The sequence below is a fragment of the Alexandromys fortis genome, unplaced genomic scaffold (genome assembly GCF_014885135.2).
Source record: "Alexandromys fortis isolate MF-2015 unplaced genomic scaffold, M_Fortis_MF-2015_v1.1 scaffold_20, whole genome shotgun sequence".
NCBI lineage: Eukaryota > Metazoa > Chordata > Mammalia > Rodentia > Cricetidae > Alexandromys > Alexandromys fortis.
In genome coordinates this window covers 5,142,513-5,158,432 of record NW_026067903.1, presented here as the reverse complement: position 1 = coordinate 5,158,432, position 15,920 = coordinate 5,142,513, and the positions used below count along the sequence as shown (strand labels likewise).

General features: G+C 44.9%; 1 protein-coding gene across 1 annotated transcript in view; it reads right to left on the bottom strand.

The window, feature by feature from the left end:
* The window catches only part of Cracdl (CRACD like), a 64,332-nt gene extending 52,531 nt beyond the window's left edge, over nucleotides 1-11,801 (bottom strand). Inside the window, 1 exon segment of the mRNA XM_050134775.1 lies at nucleotides 11,312-11,801. Coding sequence (XP_049990732.1) covers nucleotides 11,312-11,385 — 74 coding nt within the window. The 5' untranslated portion in view covers nucleotides 11,386-11,801.
* Between the last annotated feature and the right edge of the window lie 4,119 nt (nucleotides 11,802-15,920).

Genomic DNA, 15,920 nt, shown 5'->3' with positions numbered 1-15,920 from the left:
TCTCTGAACATGGCGGACAATGAGGGCTGATGAGAAGCCAAGGACAAAGGCACTGGGTTTTGATCCTACTTCATGTTCTGGCTTTGTGGGAGCCTAGCCAGTTTGGATGCTCACCTTCCTAGACCTGGATGGATGGGGGAGGACCTTGGACTTTCCACAGGGCAGGGAACCCTGCCTTCTCTTTGGACTGGAGAGGAAGGGGGAGAGGAGTGGGGGGAGGAGGAAAGGAGGGGGAGGAGGGGGAGAGGAGTAGAAGGAGGGGGAGGGAAATGGGAGGCTGGGAGGAGGCGGAAATTTTTTTTCAATAAAAAAATTTTTAAAAAGGGAAAAAAAGAAAATTCTTTAATAAAGAGTGTCTGAAGTGAAAAACAAAATAAAAAAGCTCCAAAGAAATCTGAAACCCCACTAGGTACACCCACATTCAGAGTAGGGGTACAATGGGAGAGGAAACAGAGGATGGTTCTGAGAAATAATGGCAAAAATATCTTGAATTTGATTAAAAACAATCTATATATCAAAGAAACCTAACACACCCCACATAAAGCAATAGTAATGAAATCTGTACCACACCGACTGCTAAAGACAAGACGGGAAGTGTGAACCCAGTAAGAAAGACCGTGTGCACAGGAACCATGGCAAAATTAACAGCTGCTTTCTCAACAGAAACAAGGCCAGGCCAGAAGGCAGGACAATGACAACTTTAAAGCACCAGGAGAAAAAGTGTTAACTAACAATCCCATATCTACCAAAGTTATCTCTCAAAAATGGAGGTAAGGGCTGGAGAGATGGCTCAGCAGTTAGGAGCACTGGTTGCTCTCCCAGAGGACTGGGGTTCGATTCCCAGCACCCACATTTGTGCTCACAACCATTGTAACTTCAGTTCCAAGGGATGTAACTCTCTCTGCTGGCCTCTGTGGGCATTGCATACACTTGATGCACAGGCATATTGCAGGTAAAACGCTCATGTACACTTTATAAAAATAAAAGGCTAACTTTCGAAATTGAAATAAAATAGAGGCCTTCAAGATGAAGACCGAATACTTTCTTGCGAGCGCTCCTCCCCTACAATCGCTGTTGAGTTCTTCAAGCTAAAAGCAACAGGGGACACTAACATAGATCCCGCCCCCCCAAACCAGAGAACGCTAAACATAAAACACTAATAAAATAATTCGTTAGGGAATTCCAACATACGACTGGATGAGTCTTCTTCCTTTTTCTTCTAATTGATTTAAAAAGAAGCTGTACAGAACGGCATTTGAAAACTTATTACCGGGACTGCATCACATAGGAATATAGCATATTTGACAATTGCAGAATAAAGGAGGAGTAGAAGAATAAAGCTGTTGTATTTTTAAAACTGCAGAGGCTTGAGGGATGATTCAGTGATCAAGAGCGCAGACATCTCTTGCAGAGGATCCAGGTTCGGGTCCCATGGCAGGAGGCTCACAACTGCCTGGAACTCCAGCTCCAGGGGATGTGATACCTTCGTCTGGACATGCGTGCGTGCGCACGCACATACACAAATAATAAAAATAAATCTTCTAAAAACTTATTTTCCTGACGCCTCAACAGTCACACAATTGACCTGTGATCAGCCAGCCCTATCAACCATGTGAACCACTGTGATAAGGCTGGGTCATGTGACCCATTCTACTTGTCACCTCCTGATCTACTGAGATCCCTACAGACAGTCAAATCTTCTTCAGTGCAGAGCCACACACACTCAACTCCTCACCTGCTTGGCTGAACCTGTTTTCTACAAGCTATCTCCATATGACCACACACGGAGCATGCCATATCCTTTTCTAGAACCAACGATGGAAATAGATCCTTCCATGTTGCATGTCTAAGCGTACTTTCCACAGCAATGTTGGAATGATCCTTAGTCCATCCCCTATCCGCAGCAAGGGAGGCTATCCAATCCCCTAATAATACAATTGCAGTGAGTGAGGAGAAAGGATCTTGTCTCAGAGGACAAGAGAAAACCAAATGTGTGTGTGTGCGCGCTCACACGTGTGTACATTTTTCTCCATAGATTCATTTTTTGTTTTCTTTCCTCTTAGCTCCTTTAGAAGACAAAGGATTCTTATTATGTTGCAATTGTTAGTTTTGCTACAAATATAGACGCAGTCTATGTACAGCAATAATACCATGCATTACAAAGAGGGAGGGAACTGAACCATGAAGAACGAAGCTCGTGGTCTACAGAGATGGCTCCACAGGCAAATCAATCCATGAGTAAGTGGGAAGACGGGAAGAGGAAGACAGAGCCCTGGGGTCTCCAGAACCCATGCAAATGCTGGATGTGTGGGGAGGCTGCCTGCAAACCCAGTGCTCTGAAGGCAGGGTCAGGGGATCTCGGAAACAAGCTGACTAGCTAGAATAATGTCTGAGGGAGCTCTGGGTTCAGCCGAGAAGAGTGAGGTAAAGGGTGATGGAGGAGTGGGGGCGGTGGTGGCGCATGCCTTTAATCCCAGCGCTTGGGAAGCAGAGGCAGGAGGATCTCTGCGAGTTTGAGGCCAGCCTGGTCTACAGAGCGAGTTCCAGGACAACTAAGGATACACAGAGAAACCTTGTCTTGAAAAACAAAGGAAGAAACAGACAGAGTGATGGAGGAAGATTTCCAGTGTCAAACTCAGGACTCCATATGCACATTGCATACGTGAACATGAATACACATTCACATACATCACACACACAGACATATGTTAAACAGAAGAATGAAGCTGGTATGAACCTGAACCTCAAGCTGATTTTGGCATGTTAGGAGATGTATTGTAAGGTCTAGCTCAGCCACTAGAAATAACCGAAGAAAATGCAGGTAAAAATCAGTAAAGAACCTGGAGGCATGCTAGGTGATACTCAGGAAGAGGGAAGTTACAGAGTATCATTAAATAAACTGAAGAGAAAGGAGAGGCAAAAGAAAGTATCCAACCTTGTCAGTGGTGAGGCTCAATACAAATGAATTCAGTCACTCAGAAGGGAGAAACTACCAGACTACATTAAAAAATCTTGTTTAGGACTAGGAAGATGGTTCAATGGTTAGGAGCACTGGCTGCTCCTCCAAAGGTTCTAGGTTCAGTTCCCAGCACCCACATGGTAGCTCACAACCATCTGTAACTCCATGTCCAGGGGATCTGAGTCCCTCTTCTGGCCTCCGGCACCTGAGTGGTACACAAACATTTCATGCAGACAAGTAACCTATACACATAAAATAAGAATTCATTAAACTAAAATAAAAACATGTTTGGTCTCACAAACACAAATAAGTTAAAAATAAAAAGCCATATCCTACAGTCAACAGTGGCTATGCGAACAGCAGACAAAACAAATGTTGAAATAAAAACATTCTGAAAGACAAGAGGGACAATTTATAATGATGAAATTGTTACACTATCTGGAAAACAAAAGGCTGTATTGATCTAATACAGCCTTTCATGACACGACGTCCAAACTGACAGAAATGATTTAAAAGACAGAAAAGAAAACAATCACAGTTAGGGACTGCAATACCTGCCCTTTTATCACTTTTATCCATATGTATTAATTGCACAAACTAAGGGGTTTCGTGAAGACATGGGCATAAAACATTGCGACCATCATTTCCTTGCCATCAGCCACATGCACCTGCCAACTCCATCCACCTACTAATTCTCTTTCTATTCCTAAGTCTTCTAAAAAGGTCCACAAAATGACACTTGACTTTTGTGTGAGAATGTGTGTGCGTGTATGCATGCGAGCATGTGTGTGTGTGTGTGTGTGTGTGTGCTTTGGTGTGTGTGTACTGGGAGTTGGGGTGGCATCTCTTGTAGCCTAAGCTGGCATCTAATTTGCACAGAATTGAGGCTGGCCTTGAACTCTTGACCTTGCTACCTCCACTTTCCCAAGTGCTGGCAATACAGACATGCAACCACACATATCTTTCATGTTATTTTTTTGCAGCACAATCAGCTTCAGTTACATCAATTTTCATGCAAACAATGTGACTTTGCTCTTCCTAATGGTGTGTGTGACAGACAGACACACCATCAAAATATAAATATATCACACACACACACACACACACACACACACACACACGCGCGCGCGCGCGCGCCAACCCACCTGTCGACTGGCACCTAGGTTCACTCAGTGGCATGGAAGTGCTATAATAAATATGGATGTACAGGCCAGTGCCTGACTTTTAATAATTGATAGAACAAACGGGCAGTGTGCCAACAGGATATAAAAGACTTGAAGAACAACATTGACTAGACTGATCAGGACTCTACAGATCACCCCACCTGGCAACAGAAAACATAGCAACTGAATGCACAGCCTCCTGAAGATCACATGAAAGACTCCCTAGGACACAGCACAAGGTCATAGCAACTCTACACACACTTGAATGGGTTAAAGTAGAACACAGTATGTTTTCTAACAAAAGCTAGGGAAGGCAGTTAGAAAATATAATCACATGAAAATTAAACAAGAAAATGACCAAGATAACGGCTCCATATTAATTTCATAAAAACTGAAAATTTTAGAAGAAAATTTTAGATAAGAAATGTCATTTAATAATGATAAAATGATCAGTCTATCAAGATAATATGTCTGTTATAAATATAAAGATTAAGACATCAAAAACGAGAATCCACATATTCTTGAAACAAAAAATTGATAAAATGGAGAGATGATTCAATTATAACTGTGACTTCCACAACCAGGGTTCTCCTTCAATAACTGGTAGAACAAATATTGGAAATTCACAATATACAACTATTATGATCAATTATATTACTCCATTTATAAAAATGTATTTAAACATAGAATAGTAAAAAACAATCTTAAAAAATAAGAATAAAAATAAAATACTGCTCTACACTCTCAAATCTTATCAAAGGGGCTGTAAAGATGGCACAGAAGTTGGGAGTGTTTGCTACAATTATAAAGAGCAGAGTTCAAATCCCAACACCCAGTGCTCTGAGGGAATGGATGTTCCTCTTCTGGTCTCCAAGTACAAAGGCATAGGCAGAATAGACACATGACTCACTCACTCTCTCTCTCTCTCTCTCTCTCTCTCTCTCTCTCTCTCTCTCACACACACACACACACACACACACACACACACCTTCAAAACATTTACAAAGCTACTGCAATAAGATCTCACCTAACAGACAAACAGATATAAACCCAGAGATTAGAAACTAGAGCCAAATGCAAATGCATACTAAAACAGCCAACTATTTTTTAACAAGGATGTCAAGGTAATTCAATGAGGAAAGGACAATCTTTCCAACAAATTAGCTGAGACAAGTAGATATCTTCATGCAAAAACATGTAATCTGTACTCCTACCTCACAACATGCTTAACATTACATACAGGGGACCACAGAGCTAAATATAAGTGCCAAAAGTCACACGAAATTCTTAGAAGATAATGGGAGAACATGTCTAATCTACTGTTGGGTAATAATTACTTCGATGTGACATTCAGCCCACAAAAAGGGCAGAGTTATAAGATCCGACTTCCTCAAAATGATAGGCTGTTTGTTTCAAAGGACTAGCAAAGTGTAAAGACAACTGAGAAAGAGAAAGTATTTGCCCATCATGTCTCTGATAAGGGAACAGACACAAGATACATAAATAATTCTTACATAAGTCTATTCGAAGCAGTCCATTTCAAACCAAAGGGTGTGAACAGGAACTTGTACAGAGGAGGTTCATGAAAATATTTTTAACGACACCAGTCATTAGTCAAATCATGACTCAAAACCGCAGTGAGCTACTACTGGCTCATTAGAATGGCTGTAATCAAAGACATGGACAACACATGTGTGAAAGTATAAAAAAAAAAAACCTAGAACACAAATTCATTGCTGGTGAAATGGAAAATGTCACAGTCGCTTTGGAAAAGCTTGGCAGCTCCTTCAAATATCAAACATAAAATCACCACAGGGTCACAACTCCAGTCCTAGGCGTCAAATAAAAGGGAAAGAAAGGCTGGTTTTCTTTGCTTTATGTTTTAAAACCACTTATGAGTGAGTGCATTTGGTATTTGTCTTTCTGGGTCTGGGTTACCTCACATGTCCTTGAGGCACTACTGAGCATCCTTTGGATATATACCCCAAAGTGGTATTACTGGGTCTTGAGGAAGTTTGCTTCCTAATTTTCTGAGAAATTGCCACAATGACATCCAAAGGGGCTGTGCCAGCTTGTATTCCCACCAGCAATCCCAGAGAACCTAGACAACAATGAGGACACTAAGAGAGACTTACATAGATCTAATCTATATGGGAAGTATAAAAAGATAAAATCTCCTGAATAAATTGGGAATATGGAGACCTTGTGGGAGGGTTGAAGGAGAGGGGAGCAGAGAAAAATGTAGAGCTCAATAAAAATCAATAAAAAGGAAAAAAAAAGGGGGGGGGGAAAGAAAGCCATAGCACCATAGGGAATTCTGGGAAGACGGCGGGGAAAGAAGAGAGCAATGACAACAGGTAGAATCTGTCTGATGTAACTCGTTTGGATCTGGATTCTAATGAAGGCTTACAACTTCCAAGAGGAGCTGTGGACAGCAAATCCAGCTAATTTCAATCAGGTTCTGCTCTCAGCACAGCAGCACTTACTCAAAGGATCAGGTCCGCAGACCGATGGCAAGCAATGTGTGTGTTCTAGGAGCAGCCTGCACACAGCTGGTAAGATCCAGAAAGGGCAGAGAGGACTCTGTCCTTCACCCTGAACATCTTTGCTTTGGCTATTGCTTTGGGTCACAATGAGGCAGACAAAGAGGTAGAGACCACTGTGGTACTTTTGTAAGACTCTTTTTCTAATACTCTTTCCAGCAAATGGATAACTTTTCAAGGATTGAATGTGCCCCCCACCCTTCTCCACGCCTTTACTCTTCTCTTTGCCCTGAGAGATAGGCCTTAAAGACTAGGTCCTTCAAAACCATTCAGATATCAGTAAAATTAGTCACTGTGATAGCCAGGGAAAGGTTCAGCCACATTGATCATCAGCACAGACAGCCTCTAGCAATCAACCAGAGGACTAATAGTAGCAAAACAAAACAAAAACAAACAAATAACAACAGAAAAGCAAACCTCGAGGAAAGAGAATCTGAGTTGTATAATGGCTACATTTTTAACTGTACCATACAATTGTCAGTAACAATAATAACAAGATCAGAGGGGATTCAAAGGAACAGAAAAATACAGCTCATTCAAATGATAAAAATAAGCCAACCGAATGCCTCTGAAAAGGCCTGATGGCGGCTACACTAAGACAAAGATTTGAAACACCATCTGAATTAGGCTCAAAAAGCTAACGAAAGATGCAGAGAATATCAAGAAGACAATGTGGGAACAATATTGAAATATCGACAGACAACCTGAGAAGGAAGAGCAAAAAAAAAAAAAAAGTACAAGGAATTAAGTGAAAAACTGACTAGACAGCGTCAAAGGAAGATCGGAGTGGGCAGAAGAATGAATGAAGGCGAAGTAGTGAACCCAAAGAAGAGGAAGAAAAAAGATGGTATAAAAGTAAACATAGTACAGGGGACTTGTGACAATTCCCCCAAGCTAATGAAAGAAATAGATATAAACATCTTAGGAGCTGGGCTCCATTCAAGTTGGCTGAGTTGATGACACACGTTATCATCAAACTATTGGAAGACAAAGATAAAATGTCTTAAAATCAGCAAGAGAGAAACTAAGACACGTGAGAGGAACCACCTTTCCCTTGCAGCACTTAAACCAGAGTGAAATATTATTAGAACACCATTAAATTCTGTTCATTAGTTATAAGCCTTTGTCAACATCATTCCTTTCAATGCTGTAAAAGATCACACAGAAACACAGAATAGATCAAGGATTGCCAACAGTGGGAAGAGGAGCATTATGGGAAGACAGAGTAGGTCACTGCTAATGGGCAGAAGGTTTCTTTTGGGGCGTTTACATGTTCTAAAATCAGATCATGTTCACATACACACAACTGTTCAAACTCTCTGTACTGTGTAGAAAGGCTAACATTATGGTATGTTATCAGAAACCAATCAGAAACCCCTACACAAACAGCACAAGTCCACATCTCAGCCCTGCTCTACCCATCCCAGATACCCACATCCTTCCAGGCCAGCATCTTTACAGATGTCGTCCCTTCTGATAGGATACCAGGTTCCCTACTTCCAGCTCCACAGTGGTCTCACTGACCCTGCTCATCTTCAGACTTCAGCTTTGACTACCTTGGAAGGATCACAGGCCCCCTCAGGGTGATCCAGCACTTCCTTCAACAGGACTGCAAGAGTCCCTGCCCTTTGCACTCGCACGGCAGATCTGTTGGGTACTCGTGTCCTTGTGTGATTCCCGACTTGGTGTCTGCCTGCAGATGCACACCTGCTCCCATAGCCGGTGCACTTAACCAATCTCTCCTCTTGGGGAAAGAAAAAGACAAAAATAAGTTATGACTTAAACTATTGTTCTCTAGTGAGTCATGCGAGGATCTGCCTTCTCCCTTTTTTAGAAAAAAAAAATAAGTTTCACATTATTGAGGCACATGGAATGTGCAATTCTCACAAAGTTCTTGTGCGAAATCTCTGTTGAGAAACGGTGCCAGCTTGCTGCTTAATATTATTATCCCCGGGAACAGAGGAACCGGACGGCTGTACCCACGGAACAGAGGCGGTGACTTTGAGACTGGATGTCACTTGGTCTACATGTTTCTCTGTGACAGATGCCTGCCTGTTCAGAAGCAGATACCTAGCTGTTTGTGACCCTTCTTCCACCCGGATGTCAGGAAGAGGAGGAGGCAGGGACAGACCTACACCGACAGCGGGTCCTGAGCAAGGGGCTCAGATGGGGGGACACCCAGCTGCTGCTGTAGAGCCTGCACCGAGTCGAGAAGGGAAAGTAAAGGAACTGGATGGCCTGTCAGTGTTGGAGCTTCCTGAAATCTTTTAATTAATTCCCATCTTAAGTAATAATAACAAACCTTGGCCTGGAAATAAATACAAGCCATCCCCTTTCTTGCTAAGTATGTAAATTTGAAAGTAACTATGGAAAAAAAAGACGAGGTTAGGTACTAGTAGGGCACCAAAAGCACAGGGGCACTAGACACACTGTCCAATGGATGAATGAATGAATGAACCACTGCTTAGTATCACTCATTAGAGGAAAGATAATTTCCTATTAAAAATGAGATGGCGTGAACATCCTGTTCACAATTCTACTGCCCAGGCCACCTCGCACTCCCAGATTTGAGGGACCGTGCCTGGCCATGTCACAGTTCTCTACCCTGAGAGGTATCCTGTGTCCCTTCACACTACAGTCAGACGGAGCTGACGCCTGGTGGACTCTGAGGGGCTGCTGTGAGGAAGCAAAGGATTATGGGGGCAGAAGAGGGCCTGGTTTAGAGGCTCTTGCCTCTCCCTAGGGTTCCTCTACGCTGTGGTCAGGACAGGGACGGCACAGTCAGAGAGACAGCAGGAGGCGTCAGGCCACAGCTCTTGGGAGTGTTTCTTTGCAAACAAAACACACGCCAGCTCAGCCACTCACAAAACAAACAGCAAGGCTTATGAGCACACAAATAGGATCTTATGTAAGACAGACTACTGCTTTCCGAAAATTGCATAACGCTTGATTTGGTGGTAGCCGGAGACCCTATAAGCAGGCGAATTGAGTTCCTTGGTGGAAGTCACATGACCACTCTAGCCTGACCAGCTTGGTCACATGCTTGACCAGCAATCTCTACCACACAAACACACTGGAGTGAGATCCACTTCCTAGATGACACTGGACAACAGCGCCCGCAAGACCAGGAGTGAAAACATTAGTTTAGACATTTTCAGGTTGTTAGTGTATATATATATTTCAGATTTCTGACCAAACCATTACTTCAAAAATAGCTAAGCATGGGAGCTTCAAACTTTTACAACCTTACTTTAGAAATTCTATTTGCATAATTCTTGGGGAAATATAATTTAAACCCTGATAATGCTGGGGCGTGTCTTGAAATGATACCTTTAACCTGAACACTCTCAGTCTCGAGACATGAGCCGTCCCAGGGGCTGACTGCTGAACACATGTATGGCGGACAGGACCCTGGAATCTGGGCACCTGGAACATCTTTACGAGCTGGCTTGTTTCTAATTTTCTGAGCATATTAAGGTAACTCACCCCTTACTCGTCACGCATACACTGAAATGAATGCTGGCGTTTTCCAGAGTATTACGTGTATGACTGGTGCTCCCGCAGGTTAGCAGGTGCCCATCGGAGGAGACGTAGGTAGGAAAACATGATCCAAAGCCTATTAGTAAGGCAAGCCACTGTGCTACCCTGGACCATTCAAAGCAGGCGGAATCAGACATGAAGGTGAAGAAGCAACTATCAGTAAACTCCCCGTGAAACAGTAGTAGCAAAGACGAAGGCTCATCTACACACGGCTTTTCCATTAGATAGCATCCATAAGGAATCCCTGAGTGACTGGGTCATTATTCATATGTAACGATAGAAAAAAAAAAGAGGCTTAAGTGGTGGATTATCTGACTAAAATCCTCAAGGATGGCAAGTGGGCCCCTTCCAAAGATCAGCTTCTCAAGGCCACCCACCCAGCCCGAGGGCTGACAGATGGACAGTCTCCTGGACACAATAGAGGCTGCCATACCAGGAATTTTCCAATGGGGTATGAGACATACAAAGTCTTTACTTCTGCTAAGCTAAGTGAATTTAAGCCAGCCATAGCTACGCTTCCCTCTGCACCCAGCGCACAGAACTACAAGGTGCGGAGAGGCAAAGACCCCTCGGGGATGAGGTCAGTGGGCTGGAGGAGGTGGCTATATGCACAGGAGCACAGGCAGGGTATCATCCACGGATGAATCTGTCAGCTAGGAGCCAGCCCTTTAATGCTGAGCTTCAAGTAGTAACTGCAATGTCCTTTCTTCTTGACCTCTGGCTTCCGTCCCTCCACTCCAAGGATATCAGTTATGCCATGTAGACCCAAGGTACAAGCATGAAGCAATAACACACAGAGCACTCTGTTTACCTAGCCTTCCGTGTCTCTCCTCCTCCCTCCTTCTCCTTTCCTTCCTTCCTCTTTCTCTTGCATCTGAATGTGTGTGAAAGGAAAATTATTTTGCTCCAAAATCCACACAACAATGGAGAAGACAGGATAAAGTACACAAGAACACAGATCACAGATATCCTAGAACCTAAGTCACTAGGTGCTGAGGGTCTGGTCTCAGCCTCAAGGACGGGCAAGTCCCTTGGCCCTGGCAATGACCAAGTGGCCTGCCTCTCTGGACTCACCCCACCTCACCACCTTACTCTTCGGGGCGCACCTGGGGTCAGGCCTGACGCATTGGTAAAAGGCAGCCATCTTCCTGAGTGTGCAGCGAGCCTCTGACTCTCTCATCCTTCTGGAAACTAGCAGCAGGGAGAAGAGTGGGCCTCCCTGTCCACCCGCGAGGGGTTCAGGGCTCTCAGGACACCACTGGACACCGGGCACAAGTTCTTGTCCCTGTTCCCCCAGCAACTCCTCAGAGCCATGAGGAAGTGGGGTTTCTGCCAACCACGGCGCTGGGCGCTCCGGAGCTCCTTGGGCAGGTGTGCAGGCACAGGACAGCTACAGGTTTCTGAGACGCACGCTCCAGTACTTCCTTCTCCCGAGGGCCAGGAGTGGGGGTGGCCTGACTCCTTGGGGAGTTGGTCTGGAGTGGTTGCCGCCTGCCTCACCGTGACTAGAGTCACTTCTGCACCACAGAGAACAAAACACAACAAACACGGGGCATGGTCTCACTGCACTCCCCGGGAAGTGGCAGAGGCTGAAGTCAGGACTGTAACCTCTGGCAGGAATGAAGACAGTCTAAACAGACACTTGGCTCCTCCCCTTGGCTATCAGACTATTGAACTAAGGTTCCCAGGAAACCGGAATTCCTCCCCGAGTCTCACACCGAGGAAAGGAGAAGGCTGAAGCCTGTGGCAAGCAGAGGAGGAATTTGTCTCCCAGGAAGAGATTTCACAGTTGTGACAACTCAGATCACCACGCAGGAGAGAATGAAGCTGGGACAAGGACAGCTCAGTGATGGGCAGGACCACACCCTGGCCAGGACTGCTTAGTTATGCACCCCCCTGGGCCTTTATTTAAACCTAAATCTCCTACCGGGACCCTGAAGAGGGACTTTGGGAGGGCTAGACGACTAGATCTCTGTGTTCTTCCCAGCGTGGCCACAACGAACACACTCCTCTCTCTAGCTTTCTCCATTATTCTCTCTCTTCAGTTGGCTGACTGAGGACAGGGTGTCCCCAGCCTAGGTGTCAGGCTTAATGGCCCAGGCTTTGACCCTAACAACCCTCCATGTGAGGACTTATCAGAGCCTGGGAAGAGAAGAGATCTAAGGCAGAGAAAATCTAAGACATGTTCTGAACTGAGCCACTTCCATTCTTGTGCCTGAGCCACACTGCCCTTCCTGCCCCACCAGGTCCACTCTGCAGAGCAAGGGGCGGGTGTGGGGTAAGGACACGCCCATCTCCACCCCGTATGCTGCTTCCCAGCGTCCCCTTTCCTTTTAGTTTTGTCTTTGAAGCTTATCACGATTCCTCGGGTGCCACACATTGGCGAACTGCTTTTCCCGGGGCCTCCCAAATGCGGCTTGTAGTGGTGTACAGGCTAACTATGTTCCTCGTGTCCCCCAAAAGCATCTTCCCCCCGCCCCCGCCCTGCTGTAGACCACACCTGGCAGGTGTAAAACCACGCCTACCCAAGAAGTCGCCAATGCCAGCCTCTCTGGCTGGGCTCTCTGCCTCTCCCTGAGACAAAGCCAAGAACTTAGTGACATCCTCTCTGCCTACCTGCAGCTGTCACTTCAAAATAATAGACTCCAGCAACCAGCCTGGCAGGGCCGCCTGACTCAAGTTCAGCAGAGCCCGACTGCCGGCTGCCTGCCGAGGGCTGCTACAGTCAGCAGTTTCTAAGCAACGTCTCAAGTGTTGACAAGAAAGCGCTAGGCAACTAATGAGTGTGGGGTGTGACTCTGTATTATTAAAATCCAGGCAGCACTATGACTTCTGAGGGTGGTTCTAAAAAAGTCCCTTTTCTACTTTCCAAAATTGCTTTATACAGAACTCTTGCCCAGAAGTTTACAGTCTAAAGAGAAAACTGGGACAAGAACAGCCAGTGGTGACAAAAAAAAAAAAAAAAAAAAAAAAAAAAAAAAAAAAAAAAAAAAAAAAAAAAAAAAAAAAAAAAAAAAAAAAAAAAAAAAACAAAAACAAAAAAAAAAAAAACAAACCAGGGGACCCCAAGGGCTCTGGAGATCATCTGTACCCCTCTTCTCTTTGTATGCAGTTAGAGTCTGCAGACCGACCAATGCCACCTCTCCTGCCTTCTCTGAGGGAGAAGGACGACAAGCTGACAGACAGTCCCGTGTGTCCAGGGGAGACTCAGAAGCCCATGCAGCAGAGTGAAATGACTGAGGTGACAGGGACAGGACCTCCGGGCTGCTACTCCTAAGGAGCAGTATGAATTAGCAGCAAAGGAGGCAAAACCATATGACATCTACACTGGCAGTTTTACCCAGTGGAGTCAGACAGATTGAGTTTAGGGGCCATGTGGTGGTTTGAAAGAAAATGGTCCCCAATGGAAGTAGCACTATTAGGAGGTGTGGCCTTGTGGGGGTGCAGCTTTGAGGTCTCTTTTGCTCAAGCTTCCCTGTGACAGTCAGTCAATTTCCTGTTGCCTCTGAGTCAAGACGTAGCACTCTCAGCCACGTCTCCAGCACCACGTCCGCCTGCACACTACCGTGTCCCTCCCCCACCCCCCGCCATGGTGATACTGGACTGAACCTCTGAACCTGTAAGCCAGCCACCTCAATGAAATATTTTCTGTATAACAGCAGTCCTGGTCATGGTGTCTCTTCACAACACTAAAAACCCTAACTGAGACAGGCCACTATGCCACGTGCCGGCTCTCGAGGGTGACTGGCCCCCTCTCAGGCACGTCAGAGGTGCTTTCCCCCTGCAGTGGCTTAGCATCCAGAATGGTGCTCAGCACAGAACGGTCCAAGAGGGGAATTGTGGCATCTTGTGGTTGTACCTCTGCATGTCCAAGGATCAAGCTTCCCTGAAAAACAGGAAGGCTGATGAGAGGTAGGTCCTGACGCAGTCCTCTCAAGCCTTGGCACACATCTCCACCTCCCAGCATGCTCTCTGGGGAACACTGGGCACGTTTTACTTGGCTGCTCATTTTTAACCGAAGTATCCAGGAATTACTCTTTTTGTTGTTGTTCCAATGTCTACGCCATATATCTCTAGGATGAAGACTAGTAATATCTACGTGTATTTTTTTAAACACAATTTATAAACTGCAACAGAAAATATTTTATGTAAAAATATCTAATGTTTTCATAATAGGACCTCTGTCTCAGTCTGTTTTTTTCTTTCTATAACAGAATAATACTGAACAATCTACATACTGGATAATTTATAACGAATAAGGGTTTATTTATCTCATAGCTCTTCTGGGACATTCAAGGTTGGTGGGGACTCTGAAGAATCTTGAACAGCCTAGGATACCACACCATGAGAAGAACACACATGAGACAGAGCCAAACTAGTATTTAGTTGCTTGCTTATTGTTTTTTTTTCGAGATAGGGTGATGGAGGAGGGACATTGGTTAATTATAATAAAGAAACTGCCTTGGCCCATTTTATTGGTTAGAACATAGGTGGGTGGAGTAAACAGAAGAGAATGCTGGGAGAAAGAAGTTGAGTGAGGAGTTGCCATGATTCTCCCACTCCAGACAGACACAGGTTAAGATCCTCCCTGGTAAGCCACCTCGTGGGCTACACAGAATATTAGAAATGGGTTAGAACAATATGTAAGAGCTAGCCAATAAGAGGCTACAGATAACGGGCCAGGCAGTGTTTAAAAAAATACAGTTTCCGTGTAATTATTTCGGGCATAAGCTAGCCATGTGGGCGGCCGGGTGCCGGGGATGCAGCCCTGCTGCTCCTAAATCAACAATAGGGTTTCTCTATGTAATAGCCCTAGCTATCCTGAAACTTGCTCTGTAGACCAGGCTGGCCAAGAATTCACAGAGATCCACCTGCTTCTGCCTCCCAAGTGCTGGGAGTAAAGGCATGTCCCACCAAATCTGGCTCAAACTGGCTTTTCTACAGGCTCACTGAGGTAACTCACAGCATCATGGATAGGTCAATTCATTCTTAAAGATCTTACCTGCCAATCTCTTTCTCTGTGTCTTTTATTTTGCAAGTGTCTCTGCGTGTTGGTATGTGTCTGCATGTTTACATGTACAGGTACCTGTGTGTGTGTGCGCGCCTGCACACACACACACACACACACACACACATGCCTACATGGAGGCCAAAGGCTGAGGTCTGGTACCTTCCTTAATCACTTATATATTAAGGAAGGGTCTCCCATTTGAACCCAGAGTTTGCAGATTCAGCTAGTTTAGCTATCTAGCTTGTCAGCTTGTCCCGAGGACCCCCTTTCTCTGTCTCCAGAGTGCTGGGATTATAGGCAGGCTGCCATACCCACCTGGCACTTATGTGAGTTCCCAGGGATCCAAATTCCAATATTCAGGTTTTTGAGGCCAGTGCTTTATCTATAGGCCAACTCCCCAGTCCATTCATCTTTTAATGCCTCACAATGGTGTGGGAGGTCCTTCTGTCTATGTGTTGCTTTTATTGGTTAATGAATAAAGAAACTGCTTTGGACCTATAGCAAGGCAGAACTTAGGTAGGCAGGGAAAGCTAGGCTGAATGCTGGGAGAAAGAGTGGTGGAGTCAGAGAGAAGCCATGGAGCCACTGGAGACAGATGCTGGGAACTTTAGCTGGTAAGCCACAGCCAAGTGGCGATACACAGATTAATAGACATGGGTTAAATTAATATGTAAGAGTCAGCCAATAAGAACCTAGAGCTAATG